Consider the following 26,690-nt stretch of genomic DNA (forward strand, 5'->3'; position numbering starts at 1 on the left):
GTGTTCCATGTAGAGAAGGAAGTGCTGTTGTGGTGTTCTTAAGTGGAGCTGAATGGCAAAAGTACTCTTTCCCTCTCCCTTTCCTATTTCTGTCCCTCTCCTTCCATCAAAACTTACTGGTGGAAGACAAAGTGAAAGAATTATACCCCTAGAAAGGAGAAAAGATGAGTGGGAAATATCAGAAAGGGAGACAGAACATGAGAGACTCCTAACTCTGGGCAACGATCTAGGGGTGGGGAAGAGGAGGTGGGCAGGGGGTAGAGGTGACTGGGTGACGGGCACTGAGGGGGGCACTTGATAGGATGAGCACTGGGTGTTATTCTATATGTTGGCAAATTGAACACCAATAAAAAATAAATTTATTTTTTTAAAAAAGATTTATACCCCTAAAGAGGAGGCATGGAAACTATGTAGGGCCACACAGCAAGGCAAGAGACAAACCCTAGAAGGCCAGGAAGCTATCTAGCTCTCTCTGGTAAAGAGAGTGGATTTTGGAGCCAAAACACAGGACTAGAATTCAGCCTCTAAAGACAAGCCCCACCCAGAGTATTCTTGGACAGCTTACTTAACTCTCAGAAGACTCTCCTTTTACCCTGTGAGCCACCTAGTTAACAGCTTTACACATAAAACATTTGTTAAATTCTGTTCCGAAGAGAACTATTTCTATGAGGTGACAGATCAGTCCCACAGCATGCCCACTCCCAGGAACTATGATCTAGGTCCAGTATGAGGATCAATCCATTCTTCACTTCTTCTGGTGGAGACACCACCTAATTTCTTGTGAAACCTGAGCTACTAGCCCTGTGGGATAAGCCCCCTTCCTGTTTTGCATCTGGTCTCACTTACTCTACAAAAGATGGGACACACAAACTGTGTTCTATGCATACTGCTCCATCTAAAGTCAGTCAGAGCCTGTTTACTTTTAAGTAATTTTTTTATTGGAGTTGCACCTTACCTCACCACAACTATCTTCCTTTTCATGGCCAAGACAGAGTGAGCCCTGAACAAAGTATTCATAACATTTTATAACAGACAATACACACATGTAGTACATGAAATCTTTACAATAACACATTCCAAAACAATCAAACATTTAACAGGATTATTAAGGAGCATGAATTTCTTCCAATCCCTCAATTGTCAATAGCTACTTAGCTTTCTAGCTCTTCTAGTAAAATGACCTTCTCAGCATTCCTATTCATAGGAATCCCTGAATCAATTATTTTTGTATAAGTGCAAATTCACATTGAAGACATGTTCCATTAGTTATTTAATGTGCTGAATTTCTGTAGAATCTCATAATTGTAGCATAGGTAGGGTTTTCACTCATCACACTTCATCATTCACTGAAGGGGTTCACTTGAAATTTTTTAAAAGTTTTGCCCATTCAACCAGTGTATCACATTACAACCATAGTCCAATCAACTTACGTTTTTTAAATGACTATTTCCTGCTAGATTCATGTCTATACTTTTTACTCTTCCTACAACAAAATCCAATTGTTTCAAATTTTATCATCATCCCTCACAAATAATTCAATTATATCAAATTTATACTTCATGATCACTACTATTAAGTTTATATTCCCTGAAGCCTATCTCTCCCTGAATTTGCCTGTTGGGAAGCCCTTCTTGTATTTTCTCCACTAACCAATGTATAATTAGGATTCAAAGCTATGCCTGAATTTCCCCCATTTCTATTCACAGAATTTACTCAAATATGAACTTTCTGATGGTAACTATATGACTTCTAAGTCCTTTCCTCATCCATGTGTTTTATGTCCAGAAATGTCTGCTTATTTTGAAGGTTTTTAAATCACTCTGTCACTTTCATAGGTTTTAACCCCAGTATAAACTATTTTGTGTTTCATAAAGGTTCAACTACCTTGACACTGGAGGCTTCCTTGCTGGCTATGATGAAGTTCACACCAAAGAGTACTCATAGTTACATATATAAATTACAAGCCATGAACAAAGAGCTCAGATATTCATACACTCATAAGGTTTTTCTTCCATTTGAGTCGAGACTTTGTAAGCTCTGCCTTGTACAGATATGCTCATCTTGGTCCCATCCAGAGCATTGCCTCCCTCATGAGTTCTCTTCTGTGATGTGTCACTGTGACTTCCCACACTTGTCACATTTAAAGATTCCTCTCCAGTATGGGTTCTTTTATGCTTGGTGAGATTTGATCTGATATTAAAAGCCTTCCCACACTCATTACACCGGTATGGCTTCTTTCCAGTGTGGATCCTTTTGTGTTGGTCAAGAACTGATCTATAATTGAAGGATTTCCCACACTCACAATTATAGGGCTGCTGTCCACGGTGGATGCTTTTATGGTTAATAAGACTTGAGTGTGAGATGTATGCCTTCCCACACTCATCACATTCATAGGGTTTCTCGCCTGTGTGAATCCTTTTATGTACTGTGAGACCTGAACTGTTCCTAAATGCCTTTCCACATCTATCACATATGTAAGGTTTTTCCCCTGTGTGGATCCTCTTGTGTTGAGAAAGAAGTGAACTGTAATTGAAAGATTTCCCACACTCAACACATTTGAAGGGTTTCTCCCCAAGATGGACTCTTTTATGGCTTATAAGAGTTCTGCTTGAGAAAAAAGCTTTTCCACATTCATCACAGGTGTAGGGTGTCTTGCCAGGATGGGTACTTTTATGGTTAATAAGGCTTGAGTGTGAGATGTAGGCTTTTCCACACACATCACATTCATAGGGCTTCTCCCCAGTATGGATTCTTTTATGCACTTTAAGGCTTGAGTTGTTTCTGAAGACCTTCTCACACCTGTCGCATTCATAAGGTTTCTCTCTAGTGTGGACCCTTTTGTGTTGAGAAAGGAGTGAGGTGTAATTAAAAGATTTCTCACATACATCACATTTATAGGGCTTCTCCCCAAGATGAATTTTTTTGTGGTTTATAAGGGTTCGATATGTGATGAAGGCTTTTTCACACTCATCACACTTATAGGGCTTTTCCCCAGGGTGTACACTTTTATGATTTATAAGGCTTGAGAGTGAGATGTAGGCTTTCCCACATTCTTCACATTTGTAAGGTCTCTCCCCAGTGTGGATCCGTTTATGTACTTTAAGGCCTGAATTATTTCTGAAGGCTTTTCCACACTCATCACACCCAAAAGGTTTCTCCCTTGTATGAATCCTTTTATGTTGTTCAAGGGCAGAGCTGTAATTGAAAGATTTCTCACAATAGGTACATTTATAGGGCTTCTCCCCAAGATGGATCCCTTTGTGGTTTTTAAGGCTAGAGCGTGAGATATAGGCTTTCCCACACACATCACACTTATATGGTTTTTCCCCAGTATGGAGCCTCCTGTGGACTTTGAGGCCTGAATTGTTCCTGAAAGTTTTCCCACACAAATCACATACATAAGGTCTCTCTCCAGTATGAATGGTTTTATGTTGAAGAAGAAGGGAGTTATAGCTGAAGGATTTTCCACACTCCTTACATTCATGAGCTTTCTTCCCAGGGTGAATGCTTTTATGAACTGCGAGGCCTGAGCTATAGCTGAATGCTTTGCCACATACATCACACTTGTAAGGTTTCTCTCCTGTGTGGATCCTTTTGTGTACTATAAGGCCTGAGCTGTTCCTGAAGGCCTTCCCACATTCATCACATTCATAAGGTTTCTCTCCAGTGTGGATCACTTTATGCTGAGTGAGGAGAGAGCTATAATTAAACGATTTCTCACACTCATCACACTTATAAGGTTTATCTCCAAAGTGGATGCTTTTATGGTTTAGAAGTGTTCTGCAAGTAATGAAGGCCTTCCCACATTCATCGCATTCATAAGGTTTCTCGCCTGTATGGATCCTCTTGTGCACCCTAAGGCCAGAGCTATTACTGAAAGTTTTCCCACAGATGTCACATTCGTAGGGCTTCTCCCCTGTGTGAATCCTTTTGTGGACTCTGAGACCAGAGCTGTTCCTGAAGGCCTTCCCACACTCACCACATTCATAGGGCTTCTCTCCTGTGTGGATCCTCTTATGCTGATCCAAAACAGAGCTATAATTGAAGGATTTCCCACACTCATCACATTTACAGTTCTTCTCCCCAGAATGGGTGCTTTTGTGGTTTATAAGGCTGGAGTAGGACATGTAGGCTTTCCCACATTCTTCACACTTATACGGCTTCTCCCCAGTATGGATCCGTTTGTGGACTCGAAGGCTCGAGCTGCTCCGGAAAGTCCCTCCACAGTCCTCACACTCGTAGCGTTTTTCCCCAGTGTGCATAATTTTATGTTGAACAAGGCGGGAATTATATTTAAATGATTTCCCACACTCATCACATTTGTGTGACTTCTTAACAATACTGGTTTTCTGCTGTAGACCAGGATGAGAGGTTCCATTAATGTTCTCCATACATTTGTCTTGTTCACTACTTATCTGTTCTACAGAGACAGTTTGGTGTATAACATGTTTTGAGCTTGGATGTAGGCTTTCCTCAGATGCCTCGTCTTCCTGTTCTGTCTTTATATTTGCTGCGTTCTTGGCTTTGCCAATCTTTTCCCTCATGCCACTTTTGTCTTCCTTCATTCTTTTTCCCTCAGGATTTTCCAGTTGATTCTCTACCTTGCTATTCCAATCACAAGTTTCACCAACCTTAGATTCCAATATATTATCCTTGTGAAGACCTTCCACTTTTGGCCACATAGATTCTGCATTTCCAACATTTTCATACTTTTCAGTTGATTTCTCATCCTCAGTGCCCCTCGTCTTCAAATGTGACACTAAACCAAGAAAATGAAAATGATACCTGTTCACTTTATTTAGAGGAAACTGGAAGAATTACATCCAAATTTACTCATATACTTGACAAGTGTTTATTGACTGCATGGTGTGTGATTAAGTACCATTTTTAACTGCAGGGGACACAACAGGGGGCATGCCAAAATTTCTGCCCCTGTGGAGCTAAAGTTAAAATGTTAGAGCCCTGGATTTTCAATAGAACAAAGAGTTTTTCTATTCTTACATAACAATTTAGCATGAGGGCAAGTTGAAATGGGTTGAAAAGATGCACAGAATCAAGGACAACACTGATCAGTTTTTGGAAACAATCATTTAGTCATGAAAAAAGAGTAGAAGAAATCTCTGAATAAAAGAAACAGAAAAATTAATAAGTAAGGCAGAACTACATAGGCAAAACTAAAAAAGGGAAGAAGTCAATACCCAAGTTGTACTATTGGGGTGATGGTAATGAAAGCATAAAGACAGTCACGACAGACATGAGAAATAAAGCAAACTGCTGCTTCCTGGAGTTGGTTTGGCTTCCTGGACCTCCCCTCCAAAGAAAACCGGATCCTGGAAAGTGAGTAGTGAGGGAGGAATTCTATATGGAAGAGCATGCTCCAGCATGCCAGGCAAAAATACTTTCTATTCTCACTTTATAAACAGGCTAACTGCAATCAGAGCATATCAAAGATTAGAAACCACAAGCAAAGGAAATACTACTTGGGTTCAAATACCTAGCTGCATGACCTTGAGAAAATTATTTAACTTCTTTGTGCCAGTTTTCTCATCTGAAATGAGGTCAATAGGGTTGACATGAATATAAAATGAGATAATATAAGTGTTGCCTACTACTTGGTGAGTGCTATATGCATAATTATTACTATTTATTATTTGAGGTCTGGTTATTTGATCAAAGTTGGAACCTGGTATAAAGCACAGGACTTAGGAAAGGTAAACTTCTTCCTAAAACAGATTTTAGGGCTCAGGCAGGGATTCTTTGTTTCCTCTGAAAGCACTCCTCTGGTCTCTACTACTTTGGGCAGAGCAGTCCATGTTGCTTAAATGTGAGGGCTACTGGACAGGCAGTGGAATTCCATAACCATCAAGAGTAACATGGCTTTTATCTGTGCTCTGAATCCTGCTCCCATACACATCAGGGACCATGCTCTATTCATTCTCTTTCACCTCGGTCCCTCCACATCTATTCATCCTCCACCCTCAGGAGAGAAAGATGTTCATATTCCTACAGCCATAACAGCAAATCTTCTAAAGTAAACATACGACCTGGTTGGTTTAGCCAGTACAACATGCAACTCTTGGTCTTGGGGTCATGAGTTCAAGCCCCATGCTGGGCATGGAGCCTAATTAAAGTTTAAAAAATAAACACACAAAAATTGCTAGAGAGAAACAGAAAAGGAATGCAGAGACTAGTCACATTAGGTATTAAAATATGCCACAAAGCCTCTGATAACTAAAGCAGGATGGCACCAATGTATAGACAGACAAATGGAATAGAATAGGAAGCCCAGAAATAGTCCTGATTACACACAGAAATCAAGCATATGATAAAGATGACATATCAAATTATTGGTGCAAAGATGGTCTTGAGAATAGTGTTGGAACAACTATAAAGCCATTTGGAAAAATATAAAAATAGATCAGTCTTTATACCATATTTAAGAATAAACTCCAAATGGTGCAGAGTTTTAAATATAAAAAATGTGACACTATATAAATATTAGAAGAAAATACAAGTGAATACTTCCATAACCTAAGTATAGAAAAAGTTTTCAGGGATGCTTGGGTGGCTCAGCAGTTGAGCGTCTGCCTTTGGCTCAGCACATGACACTGGGGTCTGAGATCGAGTCCCACAACAGGCTCCTTGCAGGAAGCCTGCTTTTCCCTCTGCCTGCCTCTCTCTCATGAATAAATAAATTCTTTAAAAAAAAAAAAAAGAAAAGAAAAAGTTTTCAAACTATGACTCACATGCAATAAGAGCAGATGGATAAATTTGACTGTATAAATTACATGGCAAAAATGCTATAAGCAAAATTGAGAAATGACAAAATGAAAGAAAATATTTGCAACGTGCATCATGTATAAGGGCTAATAATCCCTCATATAAAATTTTTTCAGGAGTTGAGAATAAAAAGACTAAAATTCCTATAGAAATTCCAACAATACAAAAAAGTTATGTACACAAAGCTATTCACAGGGGCATTATTTTTAAGTAGAGAATCTGGAAAAATTAGTGTCTAAGCATAGAAGACTGGTTAAATAAACTACGACACATATATACAATGGAGTACTAAGAATGGGGAACAACTCTATTGATTGAGAAGAAACAATTTTCAGGATACATGAAAAGAAAAAATTGTGTGTGTGTGTGTGTGTGTATGTGTGTGTGTGTATATATATATATGTATATATATAATCACTATACATATACACAATCATAAGATATATGATATGCCTTATATAGAGTACATATATGTAAGATATATCTTATATTAAAAAAGTATGTATATACTCTTTATATAGAGTATATATAGATATAGATAAATATACATATATATATCTTTATATAAAAAAGGCACATATAAGAAAACAAGCATGTAACTGCTTATCTTTACAGTAATGAGAGAAATCAGAAATCAGTAAAGTCCCATTATCTCTAAGTGGTGAAATGGGGAGAACAGAGCAAAGGGATAGGGAAGAGAGACACTCTAAGTACAGCTTTTTGCACAGTTTTTTACTTATGGAAGCATGATAATGTTCTACATATTCAAAGATAAATGGGAATTGGAAAAAGGAAAAGCAGCTAAGCCAGAAAAAAAATGGCAAAAAGAGTTCATTTGTGTTTCACATGGATTCTATAACCACAGAAAGAAACAAAAATTTAAAAAGTACAACCCATAATTTAGGCATGTATCACAGAATATGTAATCATATACTATATACTCTCAGTCTTGGGGAGGCTGGAAGAGGATGGTGAAGTCCTAAAAACAACTGTACTCTTTTTAAGCAGGTTTGTTTTTTGCAGAGGTATGGGCAAGGTGATTTTGAAACAATTTTATATGTATTAGGGGACTAAGTAAATGTGTTCATTTAGTTGCAAGCCAGGGCTCTCCTGAAGGAAGAAACAAAAATATGGAGTAAGGGGAAGGCAAGAAAAACCGTGAGGAAGGCAAGAAAAACCCTGTGAGGAATCAGAAGCATTGGTGTGAATTCATGATTTCTAAATTATGTGTGTGCACATATTTGTGTTTGTGTATGTATAAATATTTCCAACCTCTTTCCTGAAAAGCTAAGAAGGAAAAAAAACTTAGTGGTAATAAGCACATCCGGCACCCTGGTCTTGGTCTCTACGCCCACGCCTACTAAAAGGAACCAGAGCTCCTCAGAGAAATGGCAGACTCTAGGCAGGGGCAGAATACACACAAGATGAGCTGGGGCATCTTGTTCCACCAATAAGTAAAAACAACAGGGGCATGTCACAAGACCACAAGACCATAAGCCAGCTTGACCACTCAATTTAGGTTCCATAATAATTATTTATAATATGAATTATAAAGCATTGCAAATAGGATTTCGTGAGTCCATACATATATAAATGGGAGAAAGAGAGGCTGCTTACTTACAGCAGAATGCCAGGGCCAGTTGGTAAATGTGGGGAAAATAGTAGAGTTGAAAAAAAAAAAATCAGCATTTTGTTACTATCTGAGCAGACTGGATTAGGGGAGAATTATCACTGAATTCTAAATGTGGGGAAAATTTTGAGAAGGGGCAGTATATATGCATGATCTTAAAATATTCCCCCCAGAATGAAAGGGAAAAAACAATAACTACACAGTGGAGAAATTAGTGCCTCATTTTAGTGTTCTAAATTAATATCATCAATGGTGGCAGTGGGACATCATATGCTTCCAGAAGTGACATCCTGTGAAAATTCATCACCTGAGCTTCAGAATCACAAGCAAACATCAGGTAAATCCAAAATGAAGACTGTTCTACTCCAAGTACTATTTGTATTCTTCAAAAATAGCATTTTCATGAAAGACAAGAGAGGCTATAGAAATGTTCCGGATTAAAAAGGGCTAAAGAGACTTGAACACTATACCTGTAGTGGGTCTGTACTGGAAGGAAAATTATAAAAAAAGTAATTGTGTCAACTGACAAAACTGGAATATAGATCACATAGTATCAACTTTAAATGTACTGAAGTTGACAGTTGTACTCTACTCATGCAAGAGAACATCCCTTATCCTTAGTAAATACATACTATAGTATTTAGGGGTAGGAGGCCATGATGCATGCATTATTTCCAAATGGTTCAGAAAAAAAAAAAAAAAGTATGTATTATGAAAGAGCAAAAGAGAAGACAAAATGAAGTAAAATGTTAACTATAGGTAAATATGGCTAAAGGCTATCCTTTTACCATTCTTATTCTTGACATTTTCCTATATATTTAAAATGATTTTCAAATAAAAAGTTTTAAAAAGGTCAAAATGTAAATTAAAAATTCCCTCAACTGGGATGCTTGGGTGGCTCAGTAGTTCAGTGTGTCTTTGGCTCATGGTGTGATCCTGGGGTTCCAGGATCAAGTCCTGCATCTGGCTCCCTGCCTGTGCCCGCTTCTCCCTCTGTCTTTGTCTCTGCCTCTCTCTCCGTCTCTCATAAATAAATAAAATCTTAAAAAAAAAAAAAATCCCTCAACTATACCTTCCCCTCCAGATACTGCTTTTGCCATCCTGCCTCCTGCTCAGTTATCTCTTGAAAAAGTCATCTTCACATCTCACTTTCCCTCATGCCTCCTCTACTAAATCTTATTTCTTTCACCCACACCACCCTGCATTAGCTTCTTTGGGGCCAGGAACAAATTCCCCACCTGCTGTCTCTTAGATGTTCCTGGCCATCATGTTCCATGTTAAATCTTTCTTCTTCTGACTCTACATATTCTCCCTGGGCAGTCATTTCTATATATGTGGCTCCTACCACTCTTACAAGCCACCTCTCGGATCATCTCTGGCCCAGACTGCTCTCTTCAATTATAGGCCCTCATGCCCATCCCTGTCCTCCCCTTTACCTAAATCAGAAGTGAGCACTTGTCTTCTCCTCATCCTTCCACATCCAAAAGAGCCCCTAAGACTAGCTGATTCTATTACCTCAATAGTTCTCAAGTCCCTACTCCTAATTTTATTCCTACTGCTAAAGGCCTTAGTTTAAGCCTTCCTAAATTATACTTTGAACTTCTGCCATGGTCTCCTTACCTTAAGTTTTGAAAGATGCACACCTGGTCATTTCCCAATATTAAGTCTTCTCAGGCTTTTAGTATGACACTTGAAGCCTTCTGCATCTGGCCACCTCAAGTGACTTGCTGGACACCAATGCACCATGCTAACCTACCCACTACCCATCACTGCTACTATATTCACTGATCCTTGGCCCAGCTGGACCCTTTTTCCTGACTTTCTCTGATAAGCTAATTCTTCATCTACTTCATACTCTCTGGGATTCCCTGTGTGGCTGCTGACTGGTCTGGTCTGCATGAAATCACAAATATTTCATGTCTAACTCCTGGTGTAGGAGTATCCCTATTTCAGCCTTACTTAAATTAACCTCTTGTTTGGATGGAGGCACAGTGTATTATCACCCCACATAGTTCACCCAACCTCTTGGGTGAAATGACTGAAATCAAAGCAGATTAATATAAATGTGCCTCTTTACTAAAAATTGATGGTTTGCAATGAGATTCGTATGAATCAACACCAGTCTAAGAAAAGATCAGTCAAAACACAGGCAGAAAAGTGCCAAGACATAAAAAGCCAGCAATAGGATAAATGCTGCTGCTATAGTCTGAATGTTTGTGTCCCCTCCTCCCAAATTCATGTTATAATCCTAGTCCTCAAAGATTACAGTACTGGGGCAGAGGTGAGGGAGGTGGGGCTATCAGACATGCTTAGGTCAGGAGAGCAGAATCTTCACGAATGGAATTAGTGTTCTTATTAAAAAAAAAAAAAGTCATCACCTCTGTGATGACCTTCTTTGGTGCCTTGATTTCTTCAGTGCCTTAATATTGGACTTCAGGGAACCCTGGGTGGCGCAGCGGTTTAGCGCCTGCCTTTGGCCTGGGGCGCGATCCTGGAGACCCGGGATCGAATCCCACGTCGGGCTCCCGGTGCACGGAGCCTGCTTCTCCCTCTGCCTGTGTCTCTGCCTCTCTCTCTCTCTCTCTGTGACTATCATAAATAAATAAAAATTTAAAAAAAAATATTGGACTTCATAGCCTTTGGAACTATAAGAAATATATTTCTGCTGTTTATACATCATCCAGTGTATATTTTGTTATAGAAGCCCAGATAGACCAAGACATCTGCTAAAATATAAAGACAATCAAGAGTTTTCTAACAAGGGGATCCCTGGGTGGCGCAGCAGTTTAGCGCCTGCCTTTGGCCCAGGGCGCGATCCTGGAGACCCGGGATCGAATCCCACATTGGGCTCCCGGTGCATAGAGCCTGCTTCTCCCTCTGCCTATGTCTCTGCCTCTCTCTCTCTCTCTCTCTCTCTCTGTGTGACTATCATAAATAAATTAAAAAAAAAAAAAAGAGTTTCTAACAAAATATTAAGTTATCTTTACAAGAAACAAAATGTATTCTAGTATCTATTACCTCTGAGGTTTAATGTTGCCCAAAGAATTTAGATTATGATCCATATCCTGCTTTTTTTCCCCAGGCATTGGGCTGGTCCTGGGGATTGAGAGATAGGTAAGATCTTGTCATCAAGGAGCTGGCAGACTGCAGCTAGTGGATCTGCAGGCAATAAAAATCTGGCAAAAAAAAAACAAACCCGGAACAAAACAAAAAAAACAACACATGATAAAAATAACAGACACAGGACACAGATGAGAGAGGAGAGGGAGAGGACTGACTCTGCTTTGAAGGATTAGAAAAACTTCAGAAACAGAATACTTCCAGCAGAGGGAAGAAGAGGTGCAAAGGAACTAGTTCCCTGCCCTCCCCACTGAGCAGAGTCTGACATGGGGCTCCATCTCATGACCCTGAGAGCATGACTTGTGACAAAAATCAAGAGTCTGATGCTTAACCACCTGAGCCACCCAGGCTCTCCATCCATTTTGAATTTAGTTTTATGTATGGTGTAAGAAAGCGGTCCAGTTTCATTCTTTTGCATGTTGCTGGCCAGCTTTCCCAATACCATTTGTTGAAGAGACTAGACTGTCTTTTTCCCATTGAATATTCCTTCCAGCTTTGTCAAAGATTAATTGAGCATATAACTATGGGTTCACTTCTGGGTTATGTATTCTGTTCCCCTGACCTATGTGTCTTTTTGTTCCAGTACCATACTGTTTTGTTCACCGGAGCTTTTTAATATACCTTTAAATCTGCTCAGTGGACAATCTGCATGAGATTTTCTCTCCCTCTGCCCCTCCCCGCACTTGCGCATGCTCTCTCTAAAATCAGTAAATAAATATTTTTAAGAAATGGATGAAAGACCTAAATATGAGACTTGAGACCATAAAAATCCTAGGAGAACACATGTAGTAATTTCTTTTGACATCCGCCAGAGCAACTTCTTTCTAGGTATGTCTCCTGAGGCAAAGGAAACAAAAGCAAAAAGAAACTATTGGGACTTCATCAAAATAAAGAGCTTCTGCACAGGGACAGAAATAATCAACAAAACTAACAGGCAAACTACAGAATAAGAGAAGATATTTGCAAATGACATACCTGATAAAGGGTAAGTGTCCAAAATCTACAAAGAATTTGTGAAACTCAACACCCAAAAAACAAATAGTCCAATTGAAAAATGGGCAGAAGGCATGAACAGACATTTTCCCAAAGAAGACATACACATGGCCAACAGACACATAAAAAATGCTCAACATCACTCATCATCAGGGAAATACAAATCAACAGTACAATGAGACACCACCTCACACCTGTCAGAATGGCTATAATTACCCATACAAGAAACAACAGGTGTTGGTGAGGATGTGGCAAAAGGGGAACCCTCCTACACTGTTGGTGGGAATGAAAACTGGTGTAGCCACTCCGGAAAACAGTGTGGAGGGTCCTGAAAATGTTAAAAATAGAGCTTCCCTATGACCCAGCAACTGCATTACTAGGTATTTAACCAAAGAATATAAAAATAGTGATTCGAAGGGGCACATACACCCTGATGTTTATAGTAGCATCATTTACAATAGCTAAGATATAGAAACAGCCTAAGTGTCCATCAACTGATGAACAAGAGGTGGTGTACACACACACACACACACACACACACACAGAATATTACTCAGCCACAAAAAAGAATGAAACCTTGCCATTTGCAATGACATAGATGGAGCTAGAGTATTATGCAAAGTGAAATAAGTCAGAGAAAGACAAACTGCCATATGATTTCACTTATAAGTGGTATTTAAGAAACAAAACAAATGAGCAAAGGAGGAAATGAGAGAGAGGCAAACCAAGAAACAGACTGCTAACCTCTTAACTATAGAGAACAAACTGATGGTCACCAGAGGAGAGGTGGGTGGGGGAATGGAGGAAACAGGTGATGGGGATTAAGGAGGGCACTGGTTGTGATGAACACTGGGTGTTGTATGATGTGGTGAATCACTATACTGTGCTCCTGAAACTAGTATTACACTCTGTGTTAACTAACTGGAATTTAAATAACTTACCAAAAAAAGACTGATGACTGATGTTATAGCTAAGTCATATATCCCCTACGACACAAGAAAATAATCATTCCAAAAGCACAACTCCTGCAGAGCAGTCTAGAAAGGTTTAATTTCTTAAAAGTTCTATAAGCTAGATGGGAAACTGATCTCTAACTCTCTAGTTGTCAGCAGGAAGCATGATCCAACAGCCTGGTTACATCAGTCAAAAGTGCCAACTTTAGAATGCCATCCACTCCTTTCAAATTACACATGTCCCACATCTGGACATCTCTGCACTTGCTGTTCATGTTTTACTGTCAATGCCCAAAAAAGCCTGGGTACATAGTAAGACCCTGCCCCTAGTTCTCACTGTCCCTGCCCCAGGAGTCAGGGGCCACTTCTCAAGAGCCTGGATAACTCACAAAAGAATTCTGGCTCACTCCAGCAAAAAAGTCCTGCCTATGAACAGGCTGCAACAAGCAACACATCAGCAGCTACTCTGGATGTCCAGATTACCAAACATAATCAACAAATACGATACCTGGATTTGGTACCTTAATTCCTGGATATTATATTTGAATTGGAAATGACTAGAGAGGGAGGGGCAAAATGGCAGAAGAGTGGGGTCCTCAACTCATGTGGTTCCACAAACTTACTTAGATAACCTTCAAAACATCCTGAACACCTATGAATTCGACCTGAGATTTAAAAAAAGAACAGCTGGAATGCTACAAAGAGAAAAGTTTTTGCTTCTAACAAAGTAGGAAGGCGAAAAATAAAAATAAAAAAAGAATAAAGTGGGGGAGGAGAACTGCAACTAGCAGGGCTAAAGTGGAGGGACAAAAGCCTCTGGGGCAGGAAAGCCAAGGCCGGGAGAAGCGGGAACTTTAAAAATCCACGCCAGAGTTTTCCCTGACTGAAAAGTGTGCAGGGAAATTGGGAAAAATCACAGGAAGGGCAGTGAAGCCTTAAGATTTCTGGAGTCACTATTAGAGCAGGGGGCACCTGGGGGAAAGCTCACAACAAACCGCGGTCCAATCTCAGTAAAGGGCTGGAGCGCCACAACCTTCTAGGGCATTTGGGAGAAGCCAGTCAGTTAGGTGGGACGGCTCCAGAGTGGCCTTTACAGTAGAGACCGGCAACAGACAGAGGTGTTCCCTTCGGGAGAGGCGGTCCCTGGGAGTGTGGGTCCAGTGCCACAAGATCTCAGGGTGCCAAAGCAGACAAAGCAGCAATCCTCTGTTCCCCCTAGGACAGACAGAAGCAGAGAGGGCACAAGAAAGCGAGAACTCTCCTGCCACTGTGCACCCCACAGCTGTACAGATCAGTGCACCTGCCCCTGACCCCAAGCACATCTAGGCCAGTGTGGACCGGGAGACTTCGGTTAGTTACTCCTAGGGAGCTCCACTCCAGAGCTGGAAATCTGGCTGCCACCATTTTTTTTCCTCTTTGTTTCACCTTGTGCCTGGGAGAGGCGGAGCCTCAAGGGAACAAAGGCCTCACAGGATAAACAGGTCATACTGGGCCAGGAACCTGGCCAGGGGTGTAGGGCATCTCTGCCCAGGCACAGACACCTGAGAATCAGCACAGCACACCCCACTCCCAGAAGAATTGCTGGAAGTACAAGGGAAAAGCAAGTTTCCTAACAAGCAGCACTGACAAGCTCCAGGTTGAGGGAAAATAGTATATAGAACTAGAGGGTCCTTTTTTTTCTTATTCCATTAAGACTCGTTTTTATATCAGACTAAAAATTTCCAATATTTTTTCTTTTCCTACCTTATTAACTACAGTATTTTACTAGCTCTTCATTTTTAAGTTTTTTCCTTTTTGACTTTCATATTTCTACAAATACATTTTAGATATATGTTTCACTTCTAGATTCCCTTCAACGTATTCAATTTAATTTTGATAGATACACGAGAATGGAGATTTGTTTTTTCTGCCTTGTTTTGTTCTACAATGGTAGAAGTTAGTACCTTCTAACACACGACCAAATACACCTAGAACCAAGTGGAATACAGTGCTGCTTCATTCTGTGAGATTATAGTCTCTTCCTTCCCATTCTGTCCCCTTCTTTTATCTTGTTTATGTTTTTGTGGTCAATGTTGGGGCTTTACATAAGTATTACTGGTTTATATAAATTTGGAATTGAGCATCTTCTAACATATATAACAAAATGCACTCAGAACCAAGAGGATCACCCTCTAGGACCCCTCAGGTAGACTACATTCTCTTTTCACTACCACTTCCTCACCACCACCATCCTCCTCTTTTCCTTTTTCTCTTTTCTTTACCTTTTTTTTTTTTTTCCGTCTTCTTTCTTTTTGGTTCTTGGCTTGTTATTTTTACTACTTTGTTTTAAAATTTGTTTATCACTTTAGTGGTCCCTTTGTTTTACTTTGTTCTGTTCTTCTTTTTCTTTTATTTTCTGGTCTCTGACCTCTTTGGAATCATCTAGGGTGCATTTTATTTACGTTATGGTTGATATTTTTGACTCAGCCCCTTCATACAGCCACTCTGCAGAACAAAATGACTAGAAGGAAAACTCACCAAAAAGAAAGAACCAGAAGCAATACTCTCTGCCACAGAGCAACAGAATTTGGATTTAAATACGATGTCAGAAATTCAGTTCAGATGTACAATTATAAAGTTACTGGGGGCTCTGGAAAAAAGCATAAAAGACTCTAGAGACTTCATTACTGCAGAACTGAGATCTAAACAGGCCAAAATTACAAATACTTTATTGAGATGCAATCCAAGCTGGATGCTCAAACTGCTAAGGTTAATGAGGTGGAAGAGAGAGTGAGTGACATAGAAGACAAGTTGATGGTAAGGAAGGAAGCTGAGAAAAAAAAAGAGAAAAACAAGAGCCCACAAGGAAAGGCTTAGGGAAATAAATGAGAGCTTGAGAAGGAAGAATATACATCTAATTGGGATTCCAGAAGAGGCTGAGAGAGAGACAGAGAACCACAAGGTATATTTGAACAAATCATACCTTAGAACTTCCCAAATCTGGAGGAGGAAAGAGGCATTCAGATCTAGGAGATAGAGACAACCGCCCAAAAATCAATAAAACCATTCAACAACTTAACACTTAATAGTGAAACTTGCACATTTTGGAGATAAAGAGAAAATGTGTAAAGCAGCGAGAGACAAGAGATTCTTAATTTATATGGAGAGAAATATGAGAAGATTAACAGCAGACTTCACAGAGACCTGGCAGGCCAGAAAGGGTTGGCATGATATATTCAGGGTACTAAATGAGAAGAACATACAGCCAAGAATACTTTATCCAACAAGGCTGTCATTCAGAATGGAAGGAGGAATAAGATCTTCCAGGATATACAATGACACTAATTCCTATCTTTCAATAGTTACGCTGAATGTGAATGGGCTAAATGATCCCATCAAAAGATACGGGGTTTTGGAATGGATAAAAAGGCAAGACCCATCTATTTGCTGTCTACAAGAGACTCATCTGAGACCTAAGGACACCTCCAGCCTGAAAATGGAAGGGGTGGAGAACTATTTACCATTTAAAGAGTCCTCAAAAGAAAGCTGGCATAGCAATCCTCATATCAGATAAATTAGAGTTTATACCAGCAGTAAGAGATGAAGAGAGACACTGCATCATACTTAAAGACTGTATCCAACAAGACTTAACAATAGTGAATATTTATGCCCCTAATGTGACAGCTGACAAGTATATAAATTAATAACCAAAGTAAAGAGACACTTTGATAATAATATACTAATAGTAGGAAACTTCAACAGAGTGGTCTCAGCTAAAGACAGATCTTCTACGCAGAAGATCACCAAAGAAACAAGCGCCTTGAATGATACACTGGACCAAATAGACTTCACATATATACAGAACTTTCCATCTGAATGCAACTAAAATCACATTCTTCTCAAGTGCATATGGCACTCTCTCCAGAATAGACCACATACTGGGTCACAAATCAGGTCTCAACCAATACCAAAATATTGGGACTGTCCCCTACATATATTCAGACTACAATGTTTTGAAACTAGAACTCAACCACAAGAGGAAATTTGGAAGAACCGCAAACACAAGGAGGTTAAAGAACATCCTGCAGAAAGATGAATGGGTCAACCAGGAAATTAGGAAGAACTAAAAAGATTCATGGAAATTAATGAAAATGAAGATACAACCATTCAAAATCTTTGGGATACAGCAAAAACGGTCCTAAGAGGGAAATACATCACAATACAAGCCTCCTTTGAAAAACTGGAAAAACCACAAATACACAAGCTAACCTTAGACCTAAATGAATTGTAGAAAGAACAGCAAGTAAAACATACACCACGCAAAAGAGATATAATAAAGATTCGAGCAGAATTCAATGAAATAGAGACCAGAAGAACTGTAGAATACATCAACAGGGAGGCCTGGGTGGCTCAGTGGTTGGGCATCTGCCTTTGGCTCAGGTCGAGATCCTGGGGTCCTGGGATTGAGTCCCACATCGGTCTCCTTGCATGGAGCCTGCTTCTCCCTCTGTGTCTCTGCCTCTCTCTCAATGTCTCTCATGAATAAATAAGTAAAATCTTACAAAAAACAAAAAACAAAAAAAACAAAACCAGGAGTTGGTTCTTTGAAAGAATAAGATAGATAAACCATTACCCAGCCTTATTAAAAAAAACACAGAAAAATTCAAATTAATAAAATCACAAACAAAAGAGGAGAGATCACAACCAATACCAAGGAAATAAAAACGATTTTAAAAACATTATTAGCAGGTACATGCCAACAAATTGGGCAATCTAGAAGAAATAGATCCATTTATGGAAAACCAGAAACTACCAAAATTGGAACAGGATGATATAGAAAACCTGAACAGAACAATAACCAGGGAGGAATTGAAGCAGTCATCAAAAATCTCCCAAGATACAAAGGTCCAGAGCCAGATGGCCTCCCAGGGAATTCTATCAAACTTTTAAAGAAAAAATAATACCTATTCTACTGACGATGTTCTGAAGGATACAAAGGGACACGATACTTCCAAACTCATTTTATGAGGCCAGCATCTCCAAAACCAAAGACCCCACCAAAAAGGAGAATTATAGACCAATATCCCTGATGAACACAGATGCAAAAATTCTCAGCAAGATACTAGCCAATAGGATCCAACAATACATTAAGAAGATTATTCACCGTTACCAAGTGGGATTTACCCCTGGGATACAAAAGTGGTTCAACACTCCTAAAACAATCAACATGATAGATCACATCAACAAGAGATAAAAACAAGAACCAAAAAAAAAAAACAAGAACCATATGACCCTCTCAATAGATACAGAGAAAGCATTTGACAAAATACGGCATCCGTTCCTGATCAAAACTCTTCAGGGTGTAGGGATAGAGGACGCTAACATTCCTTAGCATCTTAAAAGCCATCTACGAAAAGCCCACAGCAAATATATTCTCAATGGGGAAACACTGGGAGCCTTTCCCCTAAGATCAGGAACAAGACAGGGATGTCCACTCTCACCAATGCTATTCAACATATGACTGGGAAGTCCTAGCCTCAGCAATCAGGCAACAAAAAGAAATAAAAGGCATTCAAATTGGCAAAGAGGAAGTCAAATTCTCCCTCTTCTTAGATATGTTACTCTATATAGAAAACCCAAAAGATTCCACTCCAAGACTGCTAGAACTCATACAGCAATTCAGCAATGTGGCAGGATACAAAATCAATGCCCAGAAGTCAGTGGCATTTCTATACACTAACCAATGAGACTGAAGAAAGAGAAATTAAGGAGTCAATCCCATTTACAATTGTACCCAAAAGCAGAAGATACCTAGGAGTAAACCTAACCAAAAAGGTAAAGGATCTATACCCCAAAAACTACAGAACACTTCTGAAAGAAACTGAGGAAGACACAAAGAGATGGAAAAAAATTCCATGCTCATGGATTGGAAGAAATAATATTGTGAAAATGTCAATGCTACCCGGGGCAATTTACACATTTAATGCAATCCCTATCAAAATACCTTGGACTTTCTTCAGAGAGTTAGAACAAATAATCTTAAGATTTGTGTGGAATCAGAAAAGACCCCGAATAGCCAGGGGAATTTTAAAAAAGAAAACCATAACTGGGGGCACCACAATGCCAGATTTCAGGTTGTACTACAAAGCTGTGATCATCAAGACAGTTGTGGTACTGGCACAAAAACAGACACACAGATCAATGGAACAGAATAGAGAATCCAGAAGTGGACCCTCAATTCTATGGTCAACTAATATTTGACAAAGCAGGAAAGACTATCCACTGGAAAAAGGACAGTCTCTTCAATAAATGGTGCTGGGAAAATTGGACATCCACATGCAGAAGAATGAAACTAGACCATTCTCTTACACCATACACAAAGATAAAATCAAAATGGATGAAAGCTCTAATGTGAGATAAGAATCCATCAAAATCCTAGGGGAGAACAAAGGCAACATCCTTTTTAAACTTGGCTACAGCAACATCTTTTAAGACACATTTATGAAGGCAAAGGAAACAAAAGCAAAAGTGAATTATTGGGACTTGATCAAGATAAAAAGCTTCTGCACAGCAAAAGAAACAGTCAACAAAACTCAAAGACAACCTACAGAATGGGAGAAGATTATTTGCAAATGACGTATCAAGATCTATAAAGAACTTCTTAAACTCAACACCCATGAAACAAACAATCCAATCACAAAATGGGCAGAAGACATGAACAGAAATTTCACTAAAGACATAGACATGACCAACAAGCACATGAGAAAATGCTTCACATCCCTTGCCATCAGGGAAATACACATCAAAACCACAATGAGGTAACCACCCTCACACCAGTGAGAATGACTAAAATTAACAAGACAGGAAACAACAAATGTTGGAGAGGATGCGGAGAAAGGGGAGACCTGTTGCCTTGTTGGTGGGTTGTGAAGTGTTGTCACCACTCTGGAAAACCGTGTGGAGGTTGCTCAAAGAGTTAAAAAAGGAGTTACTCTATGACTCAGCAATTGCACTACTGGGTATTTACCCCAAAGATACAGATGCAGTGAATTGCTGGGACTCCTGCACCCCAATGTTACAGCAGCACTTCCCACAATAGCAAAACTCTGGAAGGAGCCTTGATGTCCTTTGAAAGATGGATACAGAAGATGTGGTCTATATACAGAATGGAATATTACTCAGCCATCAGAAAGGACGAATACCCACCATCTGCTTCAACGTGGATGGAACTGGAGGGTATTATCCTAAGTGAAGTAAGTCAATTGGAGAAGAACAATCATTACATGGTTTCAGTCATGCGGGGAATACATGAATTAGTGAAAGGGATTATAAGAGAAAGGAGGTAAAATTGAGTGGGAAATTTTAGAAAAGTGACACATGAGACTCGTATCTCTGGGAAACGAACAAGAGGTAGTAGAAGGGCAGGCGGGCAGGTGGATGGGATGACTGGGTGAGGGGCACTGGGGGGGGCACTTGATGGGCTGAGCACTGGGTGTTATACTATGTGTTGGTAAGTCGAACCTATAGAAACAAATGTAAAAAAAACAAAAACAAACAAACAAAAACCTTAAAAGACCAAAGAAAGAAAAAGAAAACAACACATGTGAGCACAAAATGCTTACCAATTCAGAATAAAGCATACATAGAAAGTTACAGATGGGATTGGTGAAATATAGAACCAAGGTGAAGTGAGAATGATATACAGATGAAAGGAGAGCATATGGTGTGTGCATTAGTGATTACTGGCATTTAGTTTCTTTATACCCAGAAGTATAAATGATTAACATGAGTTGGTTCTATTGCTTAAAAGTAGAAGTAAGGATTAAAGGTGATTTTTTTCCCTTAAAGTAAAAAATGAAACAGAAAATTCTCATACCTGGTAGCAATGAAGAGTCATCTTGGGGGATAGGTAGTAAAGGACATTCTGAAAGGGAGGCTGAGAGATTTTCTGAAGCTAAAGGGGCAGACAATGGCTGGAAGGGAGTCATTAATAGAATTAGTTTATTAGACTAGTCTGGCCAAGCATCATAAACACAAGATCCAGAAGAGAAAATCTATTTAGTTTTATTTGTTCTTTAAACACTCTATAGGAGCTATTACAATAATGATTGGCATATTTAACAATTTGCCAATAAGTGGCTAAGGTAAGACAAAAATTATATTGGCTGATGCCTTCTTTAAAAACTCTTGATGGGACGCTTGGGTGGCACAGGGTGTGATCCTGGGATCTTGGGACTGAGTCCCACATCAGGCTTCCTGCATGGAGCCCGTTTTTCCCTCTGCCTGTGTCTCTGCCTCTGTGTGTCTCTCATGAATGAATAAATAAAATCTTTAAAACAAAACGAAACCAAAAAAAACTCTTGCTAAAATATGTCCTAGGAGAACATCATTGAGTGCACCACTGCTGAAGTAACAACAAACTGGAAACAACCTGAATGGCTCTGAATAGATCGAAAAAATTAAGGAACATTAAAAACATCCAAACGATATGCGGTGCACTACCACAGTGCTGCTTCTTGTTTTTGTTTTTTTTTTAATTTTTAAAAAAATTTTTATTTATTTATGATAGTCACACAGAGAGAGAGGCAGAGACACAGGCAAAGGGAAAAGCAGGCTCCATGCACCGGGAGCCCGACGTGGGACTCGATCCCGGGTCTCCAGGATCGCGCCCTGGGCCAAAGGCAGGCGCCAAACCGCTGCGCCACCCAGGGGTCCCTGCTTCTTGTTTTTTAAGCTCTCTGTGTGGTGATGATCCTTTACAATACAGGGGAAGAAGGACTAGAGGAGATAGACTTCTGGAGAGTATTCTGCCACCTGTGTGAAAATAGGGGAACTGACTGTATTCAATAGGCCAGTATTTGCATAAAGAACTAGACGGGGAGCCTGGATGATTCAGGGTGTTCAGGGTTAAGTCAGCCTTTGGCTCAGGTCATGATCCCTGGGTCCTGGGGTCCAGGGTCCTAGGATCAAGCTCCACATAAGGCTCTCTGCTCCTCAGGGAGCCGGCCTCTCCCTCCACCTCTCTCCCTCTCTCTCATGAATTAATAAATAAAATCTTAAAAAAACAAAAAACAAACAAAAAAAAGACTGGATGGCTACATTCTCACGAAGGTGATTATCTAGGGGCTTGGGCATGGGAAGGGACTGAGCGGCAGCAAACTCTGTCACTGATACCTGCTTATATCTTAAACACCTGAACCACATGAATATTAACCATATTCTTAAAATGAACAAAACCAAACCTTCGTGTTCTCAAAAAGGAAGCGGCCCGCGGCCGCAGTCCGCACATCTCAGGGCGCTCGGCGCCCACCTTCCGCATCCCGAGGACACCTGCCCCTCCTCCTAGCGCCCCCACCGCAGGTGCACACGCGGCCCGGGAGGGCTCGCCAGGGCTCCATTCGCACCGGGGCAGGAGCCGCTCACATCACCCCTAGGGGTCCCTCTCACGCTCCACACTCTCGAGTCCGGGGGCCAAGTTCACTAGGAGCTCGGGGCACGCTGGGGCAAGGACTGGAGAGCCCGCGAGGCTCGGCTCCCCTTCGGCCCGAGAAAGCAGCGAACAGTACCGAGCGCCGAGAGCCAGGCCTCGGCCTTCGTCCGGACGCTGTGCAGCCCCTACCCGGCCCAGCCGCTCGCGCCTCCAGAGCTGGGGCCCAGACAACCAGCCGGCTGCAGGGCACGCCGCACACCGGCTCCGCTCCCCCGGAACGTGCCTCCCGAAGTGCGGAGGGGGGAGGGGGACGCTTCCCCCAGATCCCGCCCGAGACCCGAGGGGCAGCCAAGACCTGGCCGCCCAGGGAAGGGCGTGGCAGGCGAGGGCCGGGGGCGGGAGCGCGGGCAGCCGCGGACTCACGTACTGGCTGTGGCGCTGGCGCGGAAGCCCGGCCGCCGGCGGGACAAAAGCGCGGACGGCCCGGCCGGAAGGGCCCGCGCCGACTCCCGGGTACTTCCGAGTCCTCTCTGGGAGGCGGGAGGACGGACTCGATGATACTTTCCCGTCCAGGCACGTGACCCGAGGGGCGCTCGGAGGGCTTGGGAGACGGGGAGGCTGGCGTGCGGGCTGGTTGCCGAGCGCCGGGCGGCGAGCGCGCTTGGGCCTGCGGGCGGGAGGGTGCGGACGAAGCTTCCAGTTTCCCTGGACGTTGTTCTCCTGGGTGGGGCATACAGTAAGGCGAATGAGCCCCGAACGACCTGTGTACCTAAACTCGAAGCACTTTTCGGCTGGAGCGTGCGGGGAAGCCCGCGGGCGGGGGGCGGAGCGGAGCTGGGGCCTGCAGGCCGGGTCCGCCCCCGCCCTGGGCCAGCGCGGCGGCCGGGGAGCCCCAGCCCGCGGGGGGCGGCGGGCGGAGCGCAGGGCTGCGGGAGCGCGGGGCGGGGGCGGGAGCGCGGGGCGGGAGCGCGGGGCGGGGGGGGGGGGCGGGGCGCCGCGGGGCGGGGGCCGGAGCGCGGGGCGGGGGGGGGGGGCGGGGCGCCGCGGGGCGGGGGCGGGAGCGCGGGGCGGGGGCGGGAGCGCGGGGCGGGGCGGGAGGGGCGGGGCGCCGCGGGGCGGGGGCCGGAGCGCGGGGCGGGGCCGGGCGGCACCCCCCGGACTCGGCCCCAGCCCTGGCCTGAAAGGATTTTAAAAAGTGACCCCTCTTTTTGAAGGAACATCTAAATGTCTTTCCTCTTAAGTTTAAGTAATTGCAAAGAACATAATTTGGCACATTGTGAATGCTGGCACTTAAAAAACAAAATCGCTCATTTCAGATGTCGACAACGGACTCCAAACCCACGATAATTTAATATTATCGTTAACGTTTAACAAATTTTACATCATTTCGGATTTTTCCTTGAATCTTTTTATTTTATATCTCTCACAAGATTTGTATCTTAACCTGAAATATTTTCATTCTCACTGAATGTTTACCTAACGTAAAATAGTTAATTCTTTAAGTTTTGTTGTTTACTGTAGCATACATCTCTAGTGGAATTCAGTTTATATGTTTTCCTCACTCAAATGTTCTTTTCTCAATTATTAATAGAATTATGTATATTGCTAAATTTTCATGTCAGTTTTTAAGAGGTGAAATGTTTGGAAGTAAACTTTTAATAAGATGAATTTTTAAAAAACAGTCCAAGTTATCAAAGTGTTTGGATGAATTTCACTTCTGGCTGGAATGGACCCTTGTTCGTCAATTCCATGTCTAAGTTTCATTTTTTATATGTGTAGATGCAAGGTAAATACAGGGAATAGAAGGGCTTTCCTTGCAGCAATGGATTATTGATTACATTCAGCTCCATGTCAGAACTGCATGCATCTCAGTGTGAGTCTGAGCCCTTGTGAAGTGTGTGTGTTCTGTGTTGGAGGAGACCCGGGACAGTTAGGAGACACCAGAAAGGAGCAGAGACCCAAGCCCTTCTCAAGCCCTGCCGTTTTAGGCAAAAGCACATGCAGGGATTGGAGGCTGGGAGTGGATCCCTGTAGAGCTACCCCAACAGGTACCCTGGCCAACATGTAGTTGTATGGAGCACTTGAGATGTGACTAGTGCAGCTGAGGATCTAAGTTTTTAATTAAATTGTATTTAAAGAGGCACATGTAAGAGCGCTTGAGTGTCTCAGTCCCTTAAGCATGGGACTCTTGGTTTTTGCTGGGGTCATGATCTCAGGGTTGTGAGCTGGAGCCCTGAGTGATGCTTCCACTCTCCCTCTCACCTGTGTTCCTCCCTGACACTGGTGCTTCCTCTCTCTCTCTCTCTCTCTCTCTCAAATAAATAAGCACATATAGCTACTGCCCTCCATATTGGATAGCACATGTTGCTTCAGGGAGTCCTCGCCATGCTGCCAGAAAAATTCACGTGATTAAAAGTTGTGGTGTTGGCCATGGGCGGCAGGGAAGATGGTTTTTCACTTTAGGCAGCAAAGTGCTTAAAGTTTATGTCCAGGGTGAGAAGTTTTGCTCAATGAAAGGTTGTATGCATGTAGGAGAAATCATTGGGAAGCCACATAAAATCACTAAAGTGATTTTTATTTTAGGTGGTAGTTTTTCCTCCATGAGGTTGGTCATACTTCAGGCACCTTTTGTTTGGCCTTGTGTCTACATACACATGCTAGGTTTTCCAATACCTGTCTTTTCTGGATATCTACAAATCAGAGCAGAGCATCTAGCCTGCCACTGATCAGTATGAAAGCCATTATTTATATATGGGTGTTAAGCATGTGAAATGTGCCTGGTCTAAATTGAGATGTGCTGTGAATATAAAATCCACATCTGATATCTAAGACTTGGTAGGAAAGGAGAATGTAAAATAATATTTTAAAATGTTGATTACATGTCAAATAATATTTTGGTTTTATAGGGTTAAATATAATTTTTTAAAGATTTTATTTATTCATGAGACATAGAGGGAGGGGGGGAGGGGCAGGGACACAGGCAGAGGGAGAAGCAGGCTCCATGAAGAGAGCAGATGTGGGACTCCAGGATCATGCCCTGGGCCGAAGGCAGGCACCAAACTGCTGAGCCACCCAGGGATCCCGAAATAAAATATCATTAAAATGAATTTCACCTGTTTCTTTTTATTTCATTTGCCAAAAAATCAGAAATCATTTATAAGGATCACATTACATTCTATTAGTGCAGCTGTAAGAGTCCACAGGTACAGCAATAACATTGTTCTGAATTTGCTCTTGCTTTGGAGTTCATCTACTTCCTCTAAATTAGTTCAAATACAGATTAATGTAAAGCCCCAAAAGGGCTTAACTCCAACTCCACTTTTAGTCATTGAATTTGGTCATGAATTATTAAAAGTCTCCCTCCCACTATAGCATATATATCAAGCTCAATATGTAAAATTTGGAAAAGAAAGAAAAATTAAAACTAACCACTTTTAATCCTGTTACCTAGTGACAGCTACTGTTAACATTTAAATAAACTTCCTTTTCTATTACCAATTTGCAGATGCTTTTCAGATGGTTGTAATAGCACTATATCTGCAATTTTTATATGCTGTATAAATAAATACTATAATAAATAGGGTATAAAGGCTTTTTCCATGCTTTCCTTGGAACAGTTGGCAAGAAGAATAGAGAATCAGACAAGGATATAACCCATCACTATCATTATTTCCTACTGCAGCTGGATAAAGGAAAAAAAAAGCAGACTATAAATAATGAAAAGCAAGAATATAACCTATTTGTAGGTAAAAGGATTTTATTTATGGAAAGCCGTGACACTCATGAAAAAAAAAAAACTCTAGAA

The 26,690-nt window shown here is 41.4% G+C and overlaps 1 protein-coding gene across 4 annotated transcripts; it reads right to left on the reverse strand.

The window, feature by feature from the left end:
• Positions 1 to 915: 915 nt before the first annotated feature.
• Positions 916 to 23,716, reverse strand: ZFP62 (ZFP62 zinc finger protein). 4 transcript variants are annotated; one of them, XM_038551663.1, is made up of 3 exons: positions 23,313 to 23,716; positions 21,332 to 21,428; positions 916 to 4,759 (listed from the first exon to the last, which is right to left on the reverse strand). In XM_038551663.1, exons 1-3 carry the CDS (start codon positions 23,616 to 23,618, stop codon positions 1,980 to 1,982), a joined length of 3,183 nt encoding a protein of 1,060 aa, XP_038407591.1. In that variant the 5' UTR covers positions 23,619 to 23,716; the 3' UTR covers positions 916 to 1,979. The 4 variants fall into 4 exon arrangements, with proteins under 4 accessions (XP_038407591.1, XP_038407592.1, XP_038407593.1 ...); XM_038551664.1 differs by lacking the exon at positions 21,332 to 21,428 and having other exon boundaries at positions 23,309 to 23,715; XM_038551665.1 differs by lacking the exon at positions 21,332 to 21,428 and having other exon boundaries at positions 23,313 to 23,445.
• Positions 23,717 to 26,690: the final 2,974 nt, after the last annotated feature.

Source organism: Canis lupus, chromosome 11 (genome assembly GCF_011100685.1).
Source record: "Canis lupus familiaris isolate Mischka breed German Shepherd chromosome 11, alternate assembly UU_Cfam_GSD_1.0, whole genome shotgun sequence".
Classification (NCBI taxonomy): domain Eukaryota; kingdom Metazoa; phylum Chordata; class Mammalia; order Carnivora; family Canidae; genus Canis; species Canis lupus.

Bases quoted from the DNA above. Each gene is read 5' to 3' on its own strand.
- ZFP62 (XM_038551663.1), bottom strand. From the start codon at position 23,618: ATGCCCCACCCAGGAGAACAACGTCCAGGGAAACTGGAAGCTTCGTCC. The intron at 21,429-23,312 runs GTACGTGAGTCC...ACTCCCTTCCAG, and splicing joins CCGCGCCAGCGCCACAGCCA to CCATTGTCTGCCCCTTTAGC. The intron at 4,760-21,331 runs GTATGAGAATTT...TTCTTGGTTTAG, and splicing joins TGACTCTTCATTGCTACCAG to TGTCACATTTGAAGACGAGG.